The 25429-nt window shown below is 44.2% G+C and overlaps 1 protein-coding gene across 17 annotated transcripts in view; it reads left to right on the top strand.

The window, feature by feature from the left end:
* atp2b2 (ATPase plasma membrane Ca2+ transporting 2) overlaps positions 1-25429 on the top strand; it is a 101806-nt gene that overhangs the window by 51027 nt on the left and 25350 nt on the right. For all 17 annotated transcript variants that reach the window (XM_028999460.1, XM_028999467.1, XM_028999470.1 and 14 more), the window contains 4 exons: positions 1178-1888; positions 17314-17511; positions 23335-23592; positions 24225-24350. In XM_028999460.1, coding sequence (XP_028855293.1) covers positions 1690-1888; positions 17314-17511; positions 23335-23592; positions 24225-24350 — 781 coding nt within the window. In that variant the 5' untranslated portion in view covers positions 1178-1689. The remainder of the gene's footprint in view (positions 1-1177; positions 1889-17313; positions 17512-23334; positions 23593-24224; positions 24351-25429) is intronic.

Raw genomic sequence — 25429 nt, forward strand, 5'->3', positions numbered from 1 at the left:
ACTGTGATTAATCCCGGAAACAGATCTACTTTCTAGAAGCCTGGTGACCGGTTCAGGGCTAACCTTGCTCAGACGGTACTGTGCACAGAGGGCACCACAATGGCACAGCTGGCACAATTGGCATTGTCGTAATGGCGAGGGCTTAGATTGGCCCTGGAGAACAGGGACATCTGAGGTGGAGGTTCTGCTGTCGGTTGTATGCCAGCTCCACCAACCACCAGCACACTAAGACTGGCAGGGCCGGCGCCAAGAGGGGTTTGGTCTGTGCCAACAAGATGCCCATGATTGACGAAGGAAAAATTCTGTCATTTCAATTATTAAGTACGTTACTTTCACAGCATTTATCAAACGCCCTTCTCCACGGTGACTAGATGGACAGTCTCCCCCTGGAGGCACTTGGGGTTAAGTGTCAAGTGGGGTTTTCTGGACCATAGGCGGGTGTGTTACCCACTAGGCTACTGCCACCAACGCGTTACTCATGTCAGGCGCGACGGTATTGGCTGATCTGTGCAAGTCAGGTGTTTGGATTAGCATATGAAACAGTCACCCTCGTCGGTTACGCAACCTTCAGCGTTCGTCCCGCAGTCCCCTCCAGCTCACCTCGGCGCGCCTATGATGTACCTTCCCACTCATGTTCCGATGGCAGGTACTCACCGCATGGGAATTTCCGCGGCCCTTTGATGCCGACCACATACCCCTTCACCGCTCCGCGAGCAGCACACACACACACACACACACACACACACACACACACACACACACACACAACATCACAAGCACACGCGCGCGCCAAGGCTACCACAAGGCATCACAACAACACCATTAATATGCACAAGCTCTCGGGGCCGATCTCCTGCTGTAGGGGTTGCCGCTGTTACCGTCACGTTACCGTGACATAGGCAACGGCGTCAGCAGCCACTCCCCCTCAGCTGGTAGGACACCAGCTCGCATCCCCGCCGCAAGACACACAGCGAAACCTGCGTCCCCTCCCACCCTCGCGCCATCCCTCCCTCCCTCCCTCCCTCCTCCACCTCACATCTCCGTCTGCGCCGCTCACTCCTTTGTGCCAGTGCCTCGGTGACTGACTCCTCTTTCTCATCTCTCTCTCTCTCTCTCTCCCTCCCTCCCTCCATCTCTCTCTCTCTCTCTCTCTCTCTCTCTCTCTCTCTGTCTGAAGGAGTGATGGAGAGGAGCATCATGTAGACAAAGCCAGACGGAGGCCAGCCACAATGGGACAGAGCACATGGAGCGGTGCCGGTCTGCAGCCTTGGTGAGCGCAGGAAGCCTGGAGCAGCTCGTCCGGCGCTCTCACTCGCCCCCCCGGACGCCCGGGGAGAAGCCTGCCCTCCCCGCAGCCTGACGGCGCGCGCCTTCACACAGCGGACTGGAATTTGCTTTTTTTTTTTTTTTTTCTTCGGTTGTTGCTGTAGTTTTGGCTTCTTTTTTTTTTTACGAATCCCCCCCCAGTCCCCTTCCACCTCTCTCTACCATTCTCCCCCTCTGTTACCCCCCTTCTCGTCCATTTCCCTGTACCTGCCTCTCCCTCCCGGCATCACCTCCGTGACCGGACACTTGTTTTTGGGAGCCACTCTGCCCGGCGGCGTCCCGTCTCGCTGGTCGGCTCCCGTCGGTTTCTGCTGAAGATCCACTTAGCTTCACGTCGAGCTGTTCTGAGCAATACTCGCCACCATGGGGGACATGAGAAACAGTGATTTTTACGCCAAGAACCAAAGAAATGAGGGCAACCATGCCGGAGGCTTTGGCATCTCGCTCTTGGATCTGCGCACCCTTATGGAACTGCGGGGCACGGAGGCCGTGGTCAAAATCCAAGAGGACTATGGAGAGATGGAGGGGCTGTGCAAGAGGCTGAAAACGTCGCCGACGGAGGGTGAGTGTTCGCTCTGCACGGAGCTTTTCAGTGTGTTTGTTAAAGCATCTGCAAATACACACACACACACACACACACACACGCGCGCGGATCAGCCCACGTAGCACGCACTCCGGGGTGACTCATTTGACTGATGAGTGAAGAGTCCACAAAACCCCCCCCGCCCCAACCCCCCAATGCCTATGCCTGCATGCGGTGGCTCCGCTGTTTAAATATGCATTAAAACCGCTCGAGCCATTTTTGCTTCTAGTCCTGCTGCTTTGGAGTGTGCACACACTCGCTCTCCTTCGCACAGGAGTTATTAGAGGGAATATGTCTCCCAGGCAACAGCGTAGAGGTCACACCAAATGTGCTACCCTGTAATATTGGCGCGCTGCTGCACTGTAGAAGGGTTGCCAGCATTGATTGATGGTTTTAGCAAGGGAGAAAGAGAGATCCCCTTTAATGACACGATTTTGTAATTATGAAATTGAACCCATGTCGACCACCCCCCCGTTAGCGTTAAGCTGGAGATGTGATGGCATCTTCTGCTCTGGGACATTAACATCCGTCTGCGTACGGCCTTACCTCGATGCATAAATAGTTTTATAAATGCTTTATAAGGCCCTGTTTTTAATGTTGCCTGTTGCATAAACCTTCATATGTATTTACCATATAGAACTCTCTAGCACAGAAATGATGTGGCGTAATGTATATGTATAAAGCTAGCTTTAGCCCTGTAAGCATCTGAAATGATCTAAAGCCTTATAGGCAGAATGTCCAATAAATAACTGCCCTCTCGGGAGTATTGATCAAAATGCAGATTTGCATTTAGAGGCAAACATAACTGTGCTTCAGAGCATCTCCGCCCCCCAGAGCACGCAAAACTCATGCAACTGCTCTGATGGGCCAAGACAGAAACACAATCTGCCTGCTTGTCCAAAACGCCGGTCCACACAAACCGAGCGGTGGCCGTGAGACGGCTCTCCCTCGGCGACCCTCGAGTGAAGTCCTTTCGAGGCTTAAACTCTCCTTTACTCTTGCGTGTGGGGGGCCGGCCCCCCTCTGAAGTTGCCCTACAACATCACATGTCCTTCATTCAAAAGCCGATCGGGTAGGTGATCCCTTTCCGCGGCGTGCGGGCGGCAGTCATCTCCACGTGCTCAGCGGTGCTCCTTATTTAGCACAATTATGCGCTAAAGCTCAGATAGTGTAGGGGCCGTCTGGCTGGAACCCTGCCGGTAACGCGGTGGGCTTTCACGAATACGCTCGGCGGGGGTGCCAGGTATATAGGTACCGCTGGTCCCTTTTGATGTGGCCCGCGCGGCAGAATAGCAGGTGTTCTTGTCTGCTGCCTGTAATGATGCTGGATGGTACATGTTGTCTCTTGGGTGTGCTACCAGGTCACATACTGGCCATTTGATTTTTTTTTGTGTGTGTGTGTGTGTTCGGCATTCGATTAGCACCATAGGAAGTCCCCCTCGGTTGTACCATGGTGCCAAAACTGTGCATCCCTGGAACCTAGAGGTGCAAGGAACCCCAAAACAGGACGCAGAGAGGTCAATAAGTCCTCATGTAACCTTGTAAATGCTTGGAGTCAGAGGACCTTAGTGACTCTTCAGGACAAGTTCAGGTACCATGGAGCCGATGCTCATGGACGTCTCGGGAGTTGCCGCTGGAGCAAGACTGCCTGGCAACTCGGGGCTGGAAAAGGATCTGAGGGCTCTGGAGACATCCCTTAACCTCAGTAAACAATTTGCTCAGGAACAGAAAGGGGCTCGGGAGAGGAAGACAATGTGAGACAGCCATTGTATGCTAATAAGTGCAGCACACTATGGCCCCACACACCAGCTGTGAGTCGGCGAGAAGTGTCTGTTCCCTCACCAAGCCTGTCCTCCCACATGGCTCCCTGCGCTCCCATTGCTATTTCGGTTTGATAGGCCATCACAGCCGCACCTAAATGTGGGCTTTTTTTTTTTTAATTTTACTTAATTTCGCCAGTCTTGTGAGTCACCTCACTTCCCTCTCTCATTTTCTCATTGTGTGTTCATTTATTTATAATCAGCCGGAGGATATTTTAATCAGCGAATGCCATCTCCCGAGTGAGCCGAACGCGCCAGGGGTGAAAAGCCTTCCTGCTCGGGCGCAGCTCCACGACTGAGCATATGGGTGTGACCTTCCATAATGTTAGCAAGCCAATTATCTCTTTACTGTAACTCATTAAAGCATTATTTAAGGGGGTATTTGCCCAATGAGGCGAAGCATGACAAATATTTCTTTGTGGGTGTGTGGGGACAACAGACTGACAGCCAGGCTGCGGTTATAATCACAGCACATTCTGCTTTGGGGTCTTCCACAGAATCAGTGACACCAATTTATGGCTAATTAACTATTTGCAATCAAGTAATCTATACTTAATATGTAGTTAAATGATGGCCTAATCGCAAACTTTTATCCCCTAGTAAGTACTGACTTCATCATTACATAACACTACCTATTAATGTATATAATGTCTTAATAATTATATAGTTGTTTTATTCTCATTAATGTATGACGCACATTGAAATACTACATTTAATTTGTGTATTCTCAAATTCTGAGCAGCTTTATGATTGAGGGGTTTTCTAGTATTTAAACATTTTCATTCAAATTTTTTATATGAAGGTTTTTAGATTAGTAATAATTATTAAATCACAAATCATTTATGGTACAACATTATGGGTGTAACCCAATTGAATACTTATGAACAATCATTAATAAACTGAAAGAAAATTGTTATTGTAATGTGTAGTCCATGATGGTTTTTCACATGAAGGGAGGATTCTGGGTAATGGCTCATTCTCTCACGCTTCATAATGCCAGTTAAACAGTGTCCCACGAACAGGCAACGCCCCGCTCACCCTACTTCTCTCCCCTCCCTCTTTTGAACGAGCTAATCTGGTCCTTCAAACCCGAGCCACTCATTCCCCTCTGACACATCCTGTTTAATCTCGGGCCCACCAGGAATTGCTCGGATGGAGCGCAATCTCTTTTAATAAGGACACTCTCTCCTCTTCAGCAGCTTGGCTGCCCTCATTCCGGCAGCAGTTCTTAAAAAGGAGAAAGCGCGCTCTCTGCGGAGAGATTATTAATGATATGTGGCCTATAGTCTCCCCTCCAAGGTATCACGGCTTTCTAACGGACGAACCTCATCGAGCTGGAATCGGGTATGCGCGTGTCCCAATGCTGAAGGCATCTCTTCTCGAGAACAGAATGAATGAAACGGGATGAAACTGATATGAAATAACTGGTCCTGCAAATAGATGATTCTGCATGACATAACACACACAGTGCACTATTCCAACACAAACTTTTTGGTTTACTGAATGCAATGCAAAGTTCTCCCTTCTCATTAAAGGAACAATGTGTGCTATCCATCAAATCGAATTTCACCAGCATGCTGTTCACACATTCTGCAAATAATGAGCTTCCAAAAGAACAAAAAAAGACCTACTTTCGGTAAACTGACTCTTAATCGTCAGAAGAGAGCCAATACGAAGTGACCACGATATAAAAATGTTTTAATCACACAAATTCATTTTTGAGTTATTCCTTCCATCCACTTTGAAGGTCTTTTGCTTTCAGACTGAAGTGAGACGTGAGTGAAGATCACATCTGCTGCCACAATCGATTTGGAGTTGTGCGGCGTGCGCACCGTCAGCGACGCCGGCCTCCGCGTTCCAGCAACTATCGCGCTGGCGACGCCCTGTCATGACTATTAATATAGGTGCAAAGCCCAGCCCCTCTCGCGGCTTCCGTTCCGGTGGCGCCAGATGCTTCTCGCAATCACAGCTCTCATTGTTCATTGTTGAGTTGCCGCTTATTTGGAGGAGAATCGCAGAAGCAGGGGTGACAGCTCCCGTTTTAGAGAAGCCCGCGCCCGCGCCCGGCCGACAGCTGCAGTTTTTTCGTGTGCCGGCGAAGCGCGTGCGACGTCGCCGGTCCTCGCCGGAAAATGTTAGTGGCGCCGGACGGCGCAATGGTGGCCGACAAAGATGCGACTTGCGGCTGTCTCAACATCTCGTTTGACCCTTTGTTGCGTTTCCGTGCCGCTGGCAGTGGCAGGGCCGACAGCGCGGTGTCATTGCGTCCCCGCTGCAAAGTGCAGCCGAGGTGCTGGAACAGTGGCGCAAGGTGACAGGCATGGGCGCGTGATGGATCGCCATGTTCCATTATGCCTGCAGTTTTCTGCGGAGCGGCGGGCGAAGCACAACTGGCGTGATTGATGTGACTTCAGCGAAGGACGGGGCCGCATTTGGCGTTCACCTCGTCGCACTTTTCCCAATGTCACTGGAAGGCTGTGTACCGAGAATCCGTCTATTTATTTTATTCCACCCCTTCCAGGGCTGAAGATCAGCACTAGCGTTTCTATACATTTATAGCATTCACCAGACGCCCTTATCCAGAGCGACTTACAATCAGTAGTTACAGGGACAGTCCCCCCCTGGAGACACTTGCTCAGGGACACAATGGTAGCAAGTGAGGTTTGAACCTGGGCCTTCCGGTTCATAGGCGAGTGTGTTACCCACTAGGCTACTACCACTATACAGTTTTAGCATGCTCCACGTCCACTAACGGCATGTTTAATTAGGAAACCTATCAAGCAGCCCTTCTCGTCTGACCACGGCACGCTGTTTTGCTTCTGTCAGGCCCAGACCCTCACCGCTCCCGCTCCATCAGCACGGCATGAGAGAGCCAGCCCGGCGTCGGTCTGAGAGCGCGGTAAACACCTGGATCCGTCGGAGCGCCTCCACGCGTCCCTCATTACGCTCTGATTGCTGCAGCGGAGCAGCGTAAACAGCGCGATAACTCATCATTGGCCCAGACCGGGCCAGACAATAAATCAGCCGAAACAACGGGCGGCGTGAGCGCCAAATGCGGCGCACCCATTAGAGGCGGCCCGCCACCAATGAGCTGGGACGCGCCATGGCTATACTGCAGCGGTGACCTTGGTAACCGCTCTGCTTCCTCTGGATCTCCACATTATTAACGCTTTGTTAATTGAGGTCGTGGATTTGTATTCTTTCCAGAAATTTTAGATTATTATTTTTTTTATTCAGATTGGTTCTAGATGGTTCTTTAAGAAATTAAGTTTGAGCATCTGCTGTCACACCTGCCACATCATTGCCTCATTCAACTGATCAAGCATGTTTCCTGGCCATAACCACACAAAGGACTCCCCAAAGTTCTTTTTTAATCTAGCACTAGGCGTAATCTATAAAGCGGAAAGCGACACTGTCCCTGATGAGAAATTCTTCAAAACAGCAGTCCTAACTTGTGCTGTGTGAGAGGTTTAAAAAGGGGACGTTGCCATAGTCTTGCAATCAAAGACAGTATGTGATTATGTTCAGAAATGACTATAAAAATGACTATTAAAAAAACATGAAATGCATTAATGCCATGAAGGTGAAATGATGTTCATCACAAGCTTTCATTCCAATGTGATTTGTCATTATCTTACTCAAATTCAGATTTTTTTTTTTTTTGTTGTTGCAATGTTTGATTCTTCCACTCAGTGGTTCTTTGCCCCTCTTTTTTTCTGAATTATACCATCCAAGCCTTCGGCAGCAGTCTAAATTGCAGTCTTAATGCAGTAAACAGAGCAGACGCCTGGTATTGGGTAGAAGACCAACAAGAGAAGCAAGTGAACATCTTGTCCTTGAAGATGATCTGTTGGAAGCAGAAAAATATGTGTTTGACCAGGGCAAATCTGTAATGTTTGACAGCTGGGTCATAGCATCTCCAATTGTGAGGCTCTTGTGTGATGTTTCTTGGCAGCAGTGGTCAGGACCTACCAAAAGGAAGTTGAACCAGGGAACTGCCGACTGGGTCATGGGTTGCCAAAACTGCCGGATACATGTTGGGAGCACAGGCCTGGTCCTAGACTAAAAAGAATTTTCTGAACATTATTGCTGGTCATGACCACGTGAACATCAGACCCTGTCTGACGGATCCCATTTTCTTTTATGTCAAGTGGCTGGAGGGGTTCACGTACATCACTTACCTGGAAGACACGGCACCAGGATGAAATATGGGAAGAAGGTCATGTGATGATTTTGACAAAGTTCTGTTGAGGACTCGTGTTTCCTGCATTCACGTGGATGCCACTTTGGCACATACCTCGTACTTAAAACATCTCCCGTCACGGAAATTATTTTGTCCCTGGCTATTTGGAGCAATGTCTGTTGTCACGCAGGGTGTCATGATCAGTGTAGGTTTAAATACAAAGAGTATATGGCGTATCCATTTCATCGTGCCTTTTGTGTGAGTTTCTGCAGCTCTTGCGTTCTGCATTTTGATTGGCTGCCCTTCTAACAGAGTTCATGCTTGTGAAACCAGAGGCTGATAGGTGCATATGTGTATTGTCAATACATGTCCTCGTTCATGAAGTCACTCACACCTACTTACATGAACACAAACACAGGCTCTTGCTGCAACGTAGAATGCAGTCTCACACACACACACACACACACACACACCTGTAAAACTATTCCAGCTCTTTGAGCTACAGCACACTGCTGGCACACAGACACTCGTGTCAAAACACAGCATATGTGTAATTAAGTTGGAGTGGTACAGCGGGGCGGCCACTCTGGCTGGAGAAGCGAAACAGATGTGGAGGAGGGGTAATGAAGCCAGCGCACATCTGCAGCACGCCGGTCGCGGCCCCGCGGCTCATATTGCCTCGTCTTCGGCCCACACTACAGAGCAGCTTCTTTTATAACCACCATGCCGTATATTTTCTCTCTCTTTCGTGGGCTGTAATCTCTTTTTTTTTTTTTTTTTTTTTTTTTGTACGCTGCACACTTTTCAGAGGCCGGTGAGCTGCTAACTGGAACAACCGTTTGATTACCAAATCGCTTAGATCCTCCAAATAAACCTAGAGGGAGATCAGTTCACCGCAGCATATTTGTGTGCTGCTTTTATTGCTTTCTAGATACACCATGCAAATAAACCGGGGTGAATGATCCGTGCTGCCAACGCACGCGACAGCTCGGATCCACCAAAAGCCCTTTTCCTGTTCATTTTCCCCAGGAGCAGATATTAGGATTTGTTGACTGTTTGGTCTGAAAATGCACCCGTCGGCTTCACAGGTCTGTTCTATTGTTTTTTTGGGGTTTTTTTTTTGCCTTCCACATGTTGGCACCTAAACATTTCCCGTCTCTATGGCGTGGTACAATCAGACCGGGTACAAATGCAAGAAGCTGTGATGGACTTTGCGCTGTCCTTTCCTTTTCCCTTTGACGGGTGCTGGCAAGGTCACTTGCTTATGTCAGACGTACAATAAAAACAAAAACCAAACAACTTGATATATTGTTATTTGTGTGCACATCTGTGTTCTCTGTGTAATCCTATCATTGGATACCATATATAGAAACCTATAGAGAATGCTGTAGTATTGATTCAGAGGGACATCAATACATCAGGTTTCCATGGAAACTAGTTTTGAGCGTATGACATCATAAATATCGTTTGTAATAGAATTGGGCCGCACAAGCAAGTGCTGCAGATGCGTGCATTTTTATATGCATTTATTTTTGTTGTGTTTGATTTACTTTCGAGAGACGGATTTACTCTGGTGACCCCAGATAAGAGTCACCTTCAGCCATTCGGCTGCTGGCTGTTTCTTTCCCTTCCCCAATTTCTGTGCAGCTATATTTCCCTGGCAACGAGGGGATATGTCACCGCTGCCTTGAGCTCGGTTTATGTGACGTTTTTTTTTTTTTTTTTTAAAGGAAATGCGCTCTTGTCTTTGGTTCAGCCTGTACTTGTCATTTTTTGTCTGCGTTGCTGTAAAGATGCATGAAACCAATACAGCGTCCTCCCCAACCAGCCTGTGTGACGTGCAAGATCTATTTTTAGCCCTGGCAACTGTTAAAATATGCAAAATCCAAGCCCCCCTGCCTACACACACATTTCGATTTTCCACAATTGTGAAAAGTGCTGTTTGTTAAGATAATGGTCAGCAGTGGGGTGCATCACTTTTTTTTATGTCCTCATTGTGTTCAGTCCCGCAGTTTTGATTTAATAACACAGACGATCAGTGGGAAAGCTATTCAGATGCGAGTTCTGTCATTTTGCTCCCCTGGGTTCCAAAGAGTCAAGACATCAGTCTTTGATCTTTTTAAATTCAGCCTATTCCCTGTTGTTAGGCTCTTGGTAGATGTGCGGCTGCCTAAGCATCCTGATTTTACACCTGAAATTAAAGAAGCGTTCGGTTGTAGCTTGACTCCCCTGGGCTCACAGGCGCACAGTCTCTCGGTACGTAATGAGGTCGGCACAACGTCTTCCACGAGTCCCATTTGCTCTGATGTGCAAACTGCAGTCTAACATCTTCAGCCCGCATATGTGCACACAGCACTACATAGACATAATAAATACAGGTAGATCCTACAGTCACTCTCGCAATTTACCCTGAGACATTATCACAAGCCTAGTCAAACCTTGCTTTTAATATTGTTACTATTGCTATGTTTTCGGGGTGTTAGGTATCTAATAACCAATGTAAAGAAGTCTTTGGCAAGGACTGGGAATCACAGTACACAGAATGATACAGTACGATACAATAATTTGATACTGCACATACTGCGATATTCTACAGTTCACTGAAAATGTAAAAACAGAGTTGATATACAAGATGCTGTGTACAATCATTACATTACATTAATAATTCAGCCAAAACAACATAACTCATAACTGAAAATTTTACTGTATTGTCTTTGCATTTTAACACACTGAACTAGTGTACACCAAAAACTTAAAATGCATTGGAAGATGGAAAAAAAAAGGTATTTAACTGCGGTGCTTGTAGAGGACTGAAATGTAAACATATAAAAAAATGCATATGCACACAGACACTCATCAGTAATCATCAGTTAAGACTATGCAAATTAAAGAAAATAAAATAGTGAGCATGATGTTAATAAACTCAATGTGCGAGTAAAGCATTCAAAATTTGCCATATTGGCAATCTGCACTGCAATGGCAATGTATGATGCGTTGTCTGTGACTATGGCAGGGTCCTCGCATTTTACGTCCTATCCCTCCACTGCCCTTTTCAGTAGCTCGGCAATGTTGCTACCAGTATGTCTCTCATGGAACACCAGTTGCCAGTCCTTATTAATGTGGTGCTGTGTGTTTGTAATGTAAGATCCAATGGCTGCCGAAGTCCAGAAATCACATGTAAGCACCACTCTTTCTGCACGGAGAACAGATTTTTTTTACAACTCGCCTTACCTCCTTGAACATCCGGGGAACCGTGACCTCCATAAATTGTTTTTGAGTTCGGGTCACATAGCTCGCCTCTGTGTACCAGAACCCAGTATTTTCAACCGTGCTATGGTTTTCAGTTCAGCATTCAACATCATTCTCTAGCACCTAGTTGAGAAGCTGAGCATGAACACTGGACTTCTGCAACTGGATATTGGACTCCCTGGCTGAGAGACCTTGGTCTGTCCGGATCAGGAACAGCATCTCCAGTACCACCACACTGAGTACTGGCGCTCCTCAGGGCTGGGTTCTCACACAATGGAGGGACCACTTTTCTGGACTCTCAACACCAGCTCAACACTGAAGAAAGCCCAGCAGTATCTCTACGTCCTGCAGAGGCTGAGGAAAACCCATCTCCCACCACCCATCATCACCAACTTCCATAGAGGAACTATTGAGAGCAGTCGAACCAGCCGCACCACTGTCTGGTTTGGGAACTGCACCGCATTGGACCGGAAGACCCTACAGCGGATAGTGAGGACAGTTAAGAAGATCATTGTAGTCTCTCTTCCCTCCACAAAGGACATGTATATCACATGCTCCACAAAGGACATGTATATCACAGGAAAGCCACCAGCATTGTGAAGGACTCTACACACCATCCAGAAAAAGGTACTGAAGCATTTGGACCCTCACTGCCAGAATCTGCAACAGCTTCTTTCCACAGGCCATTAGACATCTGAACACTCAGGGACTTTCCCCTTTGGACTGAATCACACACACACACACACACACACACACACACACACACACACACACACACACACAATACTTTGTCTGTGCACTTTATGTCAGTATGTAACTTTGTTTAATGGTTTAAATGTTACATGTAGCACCAGGTTGTTTCGTTTCACTGTGTACTGTCTAACACGTATGTAGCTGAAATGATAATAAAGCTCAACTTACATTTACATTTAAGGCATTAAATCCAGAGCGACTTACAATGTGCTTTTAACTTTTACAACTTCCACTTCAACTTCAAATCCTGACAAATAAAATGCACATGTGATTCTGGAATTTTTTGAGTCTAGGATGGGATTTTGTTTGCACTCTGGTTGTTGTTGTACCGTATGTGGAGGGTTCCTTCAGTAAGCTTCAGAAAGCTATCATGATCCAATATGAGGAAATATGTAATAACTTTACTACATGTTACGTGGTGATGATTCGGTCAGGTTATCTGTTAATGATAAAATGACTGACTCGGCGCAGGAAATGAAGAATAGCATGATTGTGTGCACTCTAGACGTAACATTTCTATATCCTGAGGGTGCTGTGATGATTATAATGTTATAGCAGTATCCAATTTTCTACCTATAACACTATATAGCTTTAGCGGCATGATTTACAGTGGCATAAAAACCCTAAATATCTCCTTCGCCCTGTGAGCAGAAATGACGTAGCAGTTTATCTCCAAAGGTCTGCCGAGGACCTGTCACGGCAAGTGAAGCTCAGCCACGGGGCTTCAGCAGCAGAGCAGCCGTACGCTACAGCGGGGTTCAGCCAGTGGCGTGCCGGGGGATCCGCCGCCTGCAGCTGCGTGCTGCGGAGATCAGTCACACGGCCACCTCGCTGAGCCGGCCCAATTAAAAGGGAATGCTGAATGATGCCATTTTTAGCCGGCTGCTTCTGTTTCGGAACCTGGCCATTCTTTCCCCCCCCTTTCCCCCCTACAGATGGAATTATTGCTTGGCAACCTTTCCCTCTCCTTATCTTCCTCTCGGTGCTCCACGCAGAGTGGGTGCAAAGTCACTTCCCCTCTGTTGGTTTCAGGACTGGAGATGCATCAAAAGCCACAGCAGGCTTGGGAAGCGCAGACAAAGACCTGGCATTTGGGGGAAATAAACCAAGGACATGAATAATACAAAAGTCTAAAAAAAACATCTGCGGCATTCAAGCCACCTCTTCTGTTCCGATCATCTGTGGCCGCCACTGTTAATCGCTTACGCCGTGAAAGACGGTGGCGTGGTGACGGAGAGAGGGCATTGGGCTCCCAGCAGCCGCTCGCGGAACCCTTACTGGAACCCTAATCCCTGGAAAGCCCTGGCCCGCGTGTGGAGAGAAGCTCAGAATCATCGGCCCACGGCCGCACGGGCGCGGCGGCCCACAAATCCCGTTTATTAAAGAGCGCGGGAAAGCAGGGGAGCGGGCCGAATCACATTTACCCAGCTGCTGGCAAATGTTTATCGCCGGCCATAATACCCGAGGACGCCGCGCGCCACCAAATATTATTAGGCCTGCGCTGCTCCTGCCGGAGAAAACAAAGGCCTCGGGATGAACTGGCTCTGGTTTTATTTGCTTATCAAATACCCCCGCGTGGATCTGTATCTACGCCAGAGGTGGCTGGATTTAATAAACGCCGCGAACTCCCCTCCCCCCCGGCAATGCTGTTTTTCTTGTATAAGACCGAATATCTGCTATATCTGAGATCACAAATATATTGCGGCATCGATTAATTGTCACTCCCCTAACTACTAATGAAGTAACAACACAACGGGGGGATCAATAACACAACCGACATGAGTTCATAGATAAAGACGGAATTTGTCTGCATGGAACTGTAGACATCTTTTAGATGAACAAATGTAAGATCAATATCGTCATGGTGGGGGACCTTCCAAAACAACGTAGAATATTCTTTACCAGTAGATTCAGCCTGAAGGTTTTTCAAGCTTCTGCCTACTGTTGGACTAGCTTATCATATTTAATAAGTTGTATTTTAGGCACATGTAGACCTGTAATTATAATTTATAATATTAAAAAATGCTCAGAATGGCCAGTTTGATTTGCAACAAAAAGCTCCTTCTCCACCCACGGATTCCGCGGATCCTTAAAAATTGTAATCCTTAAAGTTAAATGTCTTATAAATACTGCAGATCCAATACATTTATTTACTCTAAATAATATTGCAAATTTCTAATATGTGTTTTGTATTTTTGTCTATGAGATCGGAATTAGTGGAACCACCAATTTTATGGATAAAATTGCACTGGCAGACGTGTTCTCCTTATATTAAAAATTCTCTGATATTACCGAATCAGGTATAGCCTGATAGTGAGGAGGGAAAATTATGTATCTAAATTTGTTTTTTTCTAAATCAATTGAAACAAGCTTTCAATCTGTCAGTAATCCTTGTCTCGCAAACATCCCGGCAGCACTACACATGTCAGATTATGCGATTACATGAACGCAACATTATGCAAATTATATTATGAGTACATAGGCTAAAGTGAGAATATATTATGTCAAAGATAGAGTTAATTTCTATAATCTCAGTCGGGTCGAGCTCATGCGGCAAATAACAAACGTCCGGTCTATTTTACCTTTTCCGTAATTGCGGAAAAGGTTGTAAATAAATGTATTAAAAGGTTTTTTGATAAAATTTTAATTTTATGTAAGTTCACCTGTGTGCTCACTCAACTCTCGGCACAGAGTTAACCAGCCAATCACAGACCAGAGCAGAAAACAGCCAGTCATATAACTTCTTGTCTGTGATTGGTTGGTTTTGTGGCAAAAGCAGCCTTTTGAGAGAAAAATAAATAAATAAAATTCACAGAATCATTTTTTGTTTTGCTCGGATTACATTTTCTATGCACATTACCTTCGCTTGAATGTGACAAGTTGTGTTTTGTTATGAAGCTGCAGTATTGGGAAAATAACATTTTTAATGATGTAAAGATTTAGTAATTAATAATTTTATGTCTTTTTTTATTGATACGTGAGCAAGTGCCATTTATCATATCACATATCGCAATATTGATCTCAGTAATTTCATGCAGCCCTGAAATAAGAAACCGAAAATATTGCCCCCTAGTGGCTCGCTGCAGTACCGGTAATGTGAGTCTTCAAAGAATTTTTTTTTTTATCAATTAATAATATATTTGTTAAGATAAAAAACAATTAATATTGTATTTTAGAAGAGCATCTGACCCTCACAGTCTTTGACGAACCTGATTATTTGATGAAAGTGGCCTTAAAAAAGGTCTTAAAATGTCTTAAATTTGGCTTCCTTAAACCTGCAGAAACCCTGCATGTTGACTGCATGGTCATGACTTCAGTGGGTTATTGGTTATGCATTCATCAGAAGCAAAGATCTATTGATCGATGGTGTTGCGGTGGCCATTTGTAGTCATGGCACACATTTGTAAATCTCTGGATTGAGCGTGCCTGTGCGCTTGCCCTGAGAAACGAGGACGTACACGTTTGTTCACCTTCTCAGCCTGAGTGGGCATCCTAAATGAGAATTGTTTTCTTTTCCACGCGGTTTTCCTCATTGTTTAGCGACTCATTTATCTTCTGCGGCACTGGCCTAATGAAGTCTGATGACGTCGGCAGGTCCTGTGGTCCTTCTGTTTACAGATACACTGTTACCCTGGCTGTGGCTCCTGTATTGCCCAAGGACCAGTTAGTGGAAGCCTCAGCTGTAGATATCAATGTTCTTCTAATTAACTGCTGAAAATTAAATGTCTCACAAGGCCCTTTTTACTGCTGCCGAGCTTCTCGATTCATCTATACCTGGACTTGGTTCATAATCCTGATGTAGTCGGAATGTTCAGCCATGTTATTCATAGTAAAACTTTCAGCCTTTGCATGCAATATTAACGGACTTGCTGACTTCCACTTCCACACCTCCCTCCGGCAGCTGCACCCTGCATGCACACCTGCCCCAGTGCATGCTGTCAGCAGCCTCCCATAACGTTTGTATGCGGAAAGATGGATTTCTGTGTAACTAGCAGTTTGAGATATAAACATGATGTGAAGCAAGCGTAATGCTTGCAAATGGTTTTCCAGTCTCCATGTAGTCCGTGTATCGCGTTTCTAGCTATTCTTACATTTTTTGAATGATTTTAAACTAGTTTTATCAGTGGTTTCCTTCATTCCCTATTTGTCAGACTTCACGAAGTGTTTAGTAACTGATGCTTGATCAATACGTAAGGCCTTGCTGGTGTTATTTAGTTCAAAAACACGCCAGCAAGGGAATAAGATCTGTTTCCTTTCAGTCCTTTTTTGTTTTAATTTTGCTTCTTCATTTGCAAAACTATACAGTCAGCAGGAAAACACCCTTCCCTGATTAGATGCAAACTAAATCTGCAGTTATTGACTCAAAAATCCTATTAATAAGCATCAGCATTTTTCTGTTTAGTCTGGAAAACTTTACTGCCTGTCCATGCATATCATTTTAAAAAAGCCTTTGATGCTGAATGTCATTTTAAACGCAACTGGCAGAGGGTAACTTTGGAAGGATAAGATGCATCAGATCCATAGCAGTGACGGCCATGCCACCTTTCATAAAAAAAAGTGTGTATATACTCATATGTTCACACACATATATTTTTTGGAAACTGTGGGCACACTGATAAATATGCCCGAAGCATGCTGGAGTGCTGCTAATGTCAGGATGATTTGCATGGCACATGGTATCTGCAGAGGAGGGGAGGGCACAGGTCAAGGCTCTTCCTCCGAAACGCCTTATATAAGAGCAGAGAAGTGCCCATCCTGATGAGTCAGCAGCATAATTGGAGACTCTGGGGGACATGAGAGCTCTATCTCGTACACACTCTCACACACATACGCATGCACACACGGAGTGAAAGTGGAGGAGATTGCTCATTTTTAATCTGTGGGCACGATGCTCTGGGCCTTGCTGGTGCTTGCCAAATTTACCGCAGCTTAATCTCACTTGAGAGGAATCCAGTTTAAATACCCAGTTCAAAATCCAGTCTTCATTCCTAATGCAAACACTCAATTAGAAATATACCTGTACATTGTATTATACACAAAACATAAGTGTCTTGAGTATTATCCTTGGCCAAAAATGTATACAAACTGAAATGCTGTGATTTAATGAGATGCGTTTATTATACGTTATGTTATGTTCCTTAATTATGATGCCGAGATTTCTTTTGGTAAAAATGGTCTGGGCTCATAAAAAACAAGCATTTTCATATTGACATTGAAATAACAATGATTATTATCCAAAATTGAATAGAACATAATAATAGTAAAGTTTTACAAGGCTTCATAGATTTTGAATTATAAACATTTAAAATAAATATTTTACAATATTACCTTGCTAATATTTATGTGTGTGTGTGTGTGTATATGTTTATTTATAATTATATGTTGTATTTTTTTTACAGGATTGACAGGGGATCCAGTTGACCTAGACAAAAGAAAAGAAGTCTATGGCCCAAATCTTATACCTCCAAAGAAGCCAAAAACTTTCTTACAATTAGTGTGGGAAGCGCTACAAGATGTGACCCTCATCATCCTGGAAATTGCAGCGATGATCTCGCTCGGCCTGTCCTTCTATCAGCCCCCTGGAGGAGGTGGTGAAAGTGAGTGTCTATAGCTGCTCCAACTCTTGTCTGTTGGTGTGTATTTATCTTATCTGTTATGCACTGTTATTTTGACATATACATTAGTTTTGCAGGGCAACATGATTAAATACATAATCTAATTTAGTTCATCATTAGAATAACCAGTGAAGTGATTGTCATTTTGAAACCCTGCAGCACAGCACCCGTTCACACAATGAAATGTGTCAACTGGATTTCACAATCCCTTTAGTGAGCAGCCATGACAGGCGCCTGGGGAGCAGTGTGTGGGGACGGTACCTTGCTCAGTGGCACCTCAGTGGCACCTTGAGGGGATTTTAACCCAGAACCTTCCGTTTATGGGTCTGCTTACTTACCCGCTAGGCCTCCACTGCCCACAAATACCACAAATGAATGTTCATTAAGTGCCTATAGTTGCCTGGCAACATGTCAGCAAAAACAACATAAAAATCAGTCCACTTTCATTTGAGTCAAGAACATATATTGTAATGATATTTAACCACAACTAATAAATAAACCGGAGAGTCACACATTAACAATCGACATTACTTATTCCTAATGTACATACTAATGTACATTTTTATTAACATTTTATTAAACATCCATTTTATAATACTTTATTTAATAATGCCACAACGGTACACACTACCCACAGTAAATAATGACACTTGCTAGTCCTAAAAGCTCTCTTTATGTTGAGAAAAGTATGGAAAATGCACACACAAACACACACACATACACACACACATGCATTTTCATGTAATGTAACACTCATATTGAGCAAATACACACACTGAGCAAGGTACCGTCCCCACACACTGCTCACGGACGCCTGTCATGGCACCTCACTGCTCACTCAGGGTGATGGTTAAAAGCAGAGGACACAATTCGTTGCTGTGCTGCAGTGTCTCACAATGACAATCACTTCACTTTCACTTCACTTTCACACCATTAGTAATTAATCTACTAAACACACAAAATTAATTATTAAATTAATAAATTCAGTTTTTATAGACAGTCTTTAGCTCTATGGAGACTTTTTGTACATTATACGTGTTTAATGCGTCTTCTTCAACCAGCCAGTATCGAGCATTCCCCCAGAGTGTGGTAAAATGGACTATAATCACTTTCCAGAGTGAATCAAAGAGAACTGCACCAGACAGCAGCCTCACCAGGCAGCGCTCTCCGCATCATACAGAGCGCTTGCACTGAAAAGGCCGTCCTTGTTAACCAGAGCAACTGTGCATTCTGGGCTCCTTCAAACCAGGCGGGGAAGCGAAAGTGAGAAAGCAGAGAAAGGCAAAGCTAATGAAGTGTGCCTATGAAAAAAAAAAGAAAAAGAATACAATAACCTTTCGGCGAGGACCATGCATCAAATCCTCCAGCCATAAAATGTGCAGTGAAGACACTGTCATTAGGCAAGTGTATAGGAGATGCTGAGTAAGTAGTATCAATCATCATAATGGTGCAAAATAACTGCAGAAAATGATCTTTGATTTGAACAGACTATGAAGAGTGCTGTTGTCTTTGTGGTACACAGCACAGCACATGGTGCACACCTCTGCTTTTTGCAGTGGGCAGCCATGAAAGGCACCCAGGGAGCAGTGTGTGGGGACGGTACCTCTTTCAAGGACACCTCATTGGCCCCGTGACCCTTGTGACATCTGTCTGTAGTTCAGTGAGTGCTGCTGCCCCCAGCGGGGATGGTTGTGCTGTTTTTACATTGTAGGATAATACTGAAGACTCAAAATTGTGAAATCGAAAGAACTATAAACTTTTCTCGACCAGTAAAATTAAGAGTTTTCTATTGAGTTTATGACTTTAATGGTTCTGTAGGTTTTATGCTCGTCTAAATTATTGTGTAGATTTTTTAGGTAAAATAAAGGGGCTCCAATCATTTTCTGGTAAAGCTCAGTAAGTGCTCTTGCTTTTGTTTCATGCACATTTTTTGTTTAATAACTATGAAAGTGTTGGTTGTGAAGTACGCTCACCGCTAGCTTTAAAGAACGGCCTATTACTAATCTGGACAGCCGGGCAGACCTCCAACGCTAAGGGATGGAGAGAATCCATTTGTCAGCAGCGTGTTTGAGAGCAAACACAATATTCCCTGCTCAGACAGTTCAATTGACCCAGCGCGGTGAAGCAGAGGCGGAAGCGGCGTAGACAGATGTCCAGGCATTCATAAGCGCCTGTTTGTTTGGCCGTGTCACTTTCCCGCACCCTTCTCGTCCCGTTTTTTTTTTTCCCCTGGTTGTCACAGACAGGACGGCCTTGTCTGCATCTCGTAGGGAAGGCTAATTGTGGTGTCTGCCCGTGCTCCCAGACATCCCCTGACATTTCTGATTAAATTACTTCATCGCAGGCCCTCCGCCTGAAGCAAGCTAGATAAGCACACTCGCATCCTGGACGACACAGCTCCACTTTTGTCTTTGGGCCTTATTAATAGACTTATTAAAGAGGTGGAAAGCTCCTTACCATTTTACACTTTACTTGTGTGAAATTGTTAATATGGTTCTCTGATGCTATGCTACCCACTGCAGTGTGAAAATTGTGCAATGTACAGGTACAGAAGTGGTGGAAGGGTAGCACCGGTTTCAGGACCAAGGACAGCTCACTGCTGCTCAGACAGGGTTTACGTCTTATTCACATCGAGCCATATCAGGAATACCATGGTACATTTACTGGCTAATACGACCCGTGGACCTCATCTCTCAACAACTGAGCAATGTTATGTGTTCTCTGATCTCCCATCATGAGCCAGATATTCATCTATTTAAACACAAAAGTTGAGTCGGCCATGTCATAAGGGCTTGAAGAACCCCAAATCTGTCGCAATAGATCATAACATCAAAAAAACATCTCTCGATTTACAGCACTTGCTTGACTTTTTGGATTGTAAATCTCCTTGTTTTCCTGTCCCTGTCACACCAGCCATTCATAAGTGTTATTAGTTGAACTACGGGATTACAGAAATAATACGCATGGGGCCCTATTTTATGCACAAACTATGTATTTGCTATTTATCTGTATCTTAGAGGTGAATTAGGAGGATCCAATGGGGATGATTACTATCTCTGATCTACTTACTCCCTCCCATATATTTCCATTCTCTAAACTTGCGATGCATCACACAATATCGGCTTCACTCTTGGGCCTGTAACTGCAGCACACCAACACTACCAATACTGATGGCTACAGAGATGCAAGGCATGCATGCGAGGAGTGTGGTTGAACTCATTTATATTATGAAGTGGCAGCATAGCCCACAATTGAAACCCAACCTTACAAATTCTATTTTGTAGAACGATGCTCCACCCCAATTGCTAAATGAAATGTATATGCTAATGAGGATTGTTTTATGTAAATTGAGTTTTATACAATTGGAAGGCATTAAGTTCCTGTTAAGTTCCTATGGCATGCTTTAAAGTAAACCTAACAAGTTGTATTTTGCTAGAGTTTGTTTGGTTAGATCGGCGCATGCCATTTTTGTCCCAGTGGTAGACTCGGGCTAATGAGACTGCGGCATCTCTCTCTCTCACCATGGTTCCCTTTCTGCCACTGCGCTTTCATTTGTGCCCGTTGGCTTTCCAATGCAGCGCTGCGGCCTCAGCCGAATACATCAGGGCTTTCTGCGGTGCCCCAGCTTTTGTAAAACAGGAACAATCTCCTCTGCCTTGCTCAATATGCTGCCCATAATGCCTCACTGATAAATGGGTTGAATGTATGTATTAAGCCAAGAATAAAAGCTAATTTTGTTCCAAATAGATTTTGGCATCTCAGTGCTTGCCTGTTCCTTTTGAGTCTTAACTACCTTTCAGGATTTAATGGGAGGTTTCAGTCAAAGGCTTTGAATCGAGGGTGATGTAATGGGATTGCATGCGAACCCAATGCTTGTATGAGGACGCAAGGATGCATGCATGCACTGGTGCTCAACCCTCAAGCTAAAGCACTGTATTCACCATGTAATACATTGAATTCAGTATTGCTATATTACTGAGCAGATATAAAAGATTGTAACATAAAAGACCAGTGATCTAGTTTTCACATGCTACACTTTTATTTAGGGCTGCAACAACGAATCGATTGAATCGATTAAAATCGATTACTAAAAGAGTTGACAACGAATTTCCTAATCGATTCGTTATGTCACGCGACGCGGAGACGTTTGATTATTTAAAAAAAACTTTATTTGAGCGCGGAGCGGAGTGAACACACTCGGTCTCTCTCGCGCACAGATGCTAGCAGAGTTTGGCGCCTCATAGACAGCGCGGAGCAAAAAAAAAACAAAAAAAACGAGCGGAGGTAGAGGACAGATACATGGCGGAGGCAGAGAAATCTGCGCGAAAATATGCAAAAGCGACATGGCACGGCACGGGAGCACCACGGCAATGATCCAGCACCTGAAACGCGTGTTTGATGAGGAGGAAGGGAGTTCAGCAGCAGGGGAAGTCGCTACAGAATCCTACTTTAGTTCCTCTGTGAAGTGAGGAACGTAATGTCCCTGGTGCTGGTGTTTAACTCGCCGCGGAGGAGAACTAGACGGGGACTTACAGCGCCACCTACAGGTGTGGAGGGGGATGAAACAGCTTTCGGACTGTTCTCTGCGTCTCCGCGGGGACGACTCGCCTATTGTGTCCCTGAGCAAGACACTTAACCCTAAGTTGCTCCAGGGGGACTGTCCCTGTAACTACTGATTGTAAGTCGCTCTGGATAAGGGCGTCTGATAAATTCTGTAAATGTAAATGTAAATGTTTACCCGTCATCCAGCTTGACAAGCATGACAAGTTAGTGTTAGCTCGTTAATAACAGTAAAGCAGGGGTGCTATAGTTACTTTGCATTAAAAGACAAAAGACATGTTTTTATTCACTAGCCTTTTTTGGACCATTCATTTTTCAATCTGTTGTCATGTATAGCTACACTGCAAAAAAAGCTTTTCTTACCTAGTAATTTTGTCTCGTTTCCAGTCCAAATATCTAAAAAATCTTGATTAAATTTATCTTGATTTAAGATTTTCTAGAGATTTGGACTGAAATCAGTACAAAACTATTAAGTTAGAAAAGCATTTTTTGCAGTGTGTGTCAGTGTGAGAGTTTGTGAGTGAGTGCGTCTGCGAGTGTGTGCATCTGCAGTATAGTGTAGAGAACAAGTTATGACATTCAAACAAATCCTGTTAAATTTTCTGATTTGTATTGTTCTTTATTTTTTTATAAATTATTTATCGTTCTGGCAGCTCAGGTGGCACTTTATTTAAAAAAAAAAGTCTATATTTGGCAGATGTAAAGCATACATGTGTATTTTTTTGTGTTAGTCAATTTTTATTATATTTTATTATTATTATAACAGCTCAAGGAGCAACATGTTTGTGCACTTTCTAAAGATTTTGGTTCTGTTTTTGAATAAAGGGTTGGAAATGAATTATTTTCTTGTTTTTTTTTTTTTATCCGATTCAACGATTAATTAAAAAATAGTTAGATTAATCGATTATTAAAATAATCGTTAGTTGCAGCCCTAGACTTTCTGTCATGTTACAATGAACATAATTAGATGGTCCAATATGCCCTTATGAAGCTTTCGGTTTTGCAAATAATTTTGAAATCGGTTCAGAACTGTCCAGTTATTACACATTAACTTGTGGCTTTTGCCTATTGGTGTTTACAGCTTACCCCACCACATAACACAGATTGTCGTAAAGGTGCATTTTAAATCTGTAACAAACTGAGTGAAATGGCTTCTGTCTATCGAAATTACTTTTGAAAAGACTTCAGATAAACACAATAAATAGACAATAAAGTGTTTATGTTCTCCTCTTCTCCCTCCTGCAGCATGTGGCACTGCGAATGCGGGTGCAGAGGACGAGGGCGAGTCGGAGGCTGGCTGGATCGAGGGAGCTGCTATCCTACTCTCAGTAGTCTGTGTCGTCCTTGTCACTGCCTTTAATGACTGGAGCAAAGAGAAGCAGTTCAGGGGTTTACAGAGCCGCATCGAGCAAGAGCAGAAGTTCCAGGTGGTGCGCGGGGGGCAGGTCATACAGCTGCCAGTAGCAGACATTGTGGTCGGTGACATTGCACAAATCAAGTATGGTACGTACCCAGTACCCTCACATGCACAGGACACCAGATTTAGTATAACTTCAATAAAGTCAGTTCATCTTTTATTTCATACAATTTCCCATCACCATGTGGTGTAACCGCAATGATACACTAAGATCTCAAGTCTTTGCCACTGTTCCTTTAACCGTAGTGCGTCAGTGGAAGTACCTTGTGGTACAGCACATCCTGTATTATTGCTTAATTACACCCCTGAGAGGGGTTCAAGGAGTGACTGCATCTCTTTAATTATAGCATAAAGCCATTTACCTGATTGAATGCCGTTGCTTAGCAGCAGTATGAACAGCGTTTCAAAATGGTAGCTACATCTTCTATACCTGTGATATTATACACTGCGTGTGAACCTCATGGTCGCTGTAGGACAATTACTTTAATAGCACACATACTATACTGTGAAAAGTAGTATTGTATAATGTAGTATATTTTAGTAGCGTAGTATTAGTCTCATGTGTAAGAATGTAGCATTTCGTATTGCATTTACCGAAGGAACATGCATTAGAAAGTTCCCTGTGTGTAAAGATGCCGTTTCTATAAAAGGACATTTGAGGTCGAGAATCCATTTTGTGTGACGGCCGAGAAATTAGTTCTCTCTTCTCTTTTTAAAGGTGACCTACTTCCTACTGATGGCGTGTTGATACAGGGCAACGATCTGAAGATTGATGAGAGCTCTCTGACGGGCGAATCAGACCACGTTCGGAAAGCTGCCGACAAAGACCCCATGCTTCTGTCTGGTCAGTGTTGTGCCTATACTTTGTGGCGCATTATTATGCCTCTGGACAAATGGCTGCTTCTGTGAGCATTTCACCTACCGGCAGTCCAAATTTTTTCAGAAGATGGCAATGCATCTGAAACAAAAATCACAGTGGCATTTTGTGACATTTTGCCTCATTGACAGTCTGAAAAGAGAGCAATTATAATTTGTGTGTGAGAGGAGAGTAGTGTACTTCCTCTGCATGCCTTAATACCTTTAGTAGCCCTTTTGCCAGTTGTGCCACATTCAAAAAGTGTTCACATTATGTGATCTTGAAGGATAATTACAAGCACAAAAGACAAACGCGGAAAACTCTGATTTAATTTTTCCCCTTTGTTTCTTGAGTTCCACATTGAAGCTAATTGCAGTTGCACACTTGCTATTTCCATAATTGTTCTTTTCTCAATTGTGTAATGGACTGCTATTTACACAGCAAAGGCACATTATTGGAATGTAGAGTACACATAGTTCTTGGAATTCTTTAATCAAGGACAATCAAAGACGCTCTTAATTCATTTTTGAAATGAATTTTGCATTTTATAGGCTTGAAATTCTGGGGTGAAACAAACATTGCATCCTTAAGTATGGACTGATGCTAATTTAGTGTAGCCTTTCTATTTGCTCCCATGATAAATAAGCCAGTAGAGGACTGGCGAGGTCAACGGGACCCTTGTGGGATATGCTTGCGTAGCTTAATATTATTAGGATTATCTGTGAAAATGTAAGTCATCCATTATTGACAGTAGTTACTGTCATGCATGAATTTTTGCGTTTATTTAACATTCACAGTTTTCAAGAACTATCATACTATTGGCCACAGTTGCCCATCAGAAGGCTTTAATTACAGCCCACTTTAGAACATTTAGAACACGTGATTGCGCCATGGTTCAAACAACAAAGGTAGGCAGGTCACTCAGCATTTAGTTAGTTTCTCGTCTCCAAGGCACAGCTATCTAGCCAGCTGGTGATTTCTTTTTTTAATCTGTTTATTTTATGTTTTAACATTGTACATTTTTTTGCTCCCACTCATAGCGTGTGCAGTTCCATCATGGCATTGGA

Source organism: Denticeps clupeoides, chromosome 12, assembly GCF_900700375.1.
Source record: "Denticeps clupeoides chromosome 12, fDenClu1.1, whole genome shotgun sequence".
In the NCBI taxonomy this organism is placed as follows: domain Eukaryota; kingdom Metazoa; phylum Chordata; class Actinopteri; order Clupeiformes; family Denticipitidae; genus Denticeps; species Denticeps clupeoides.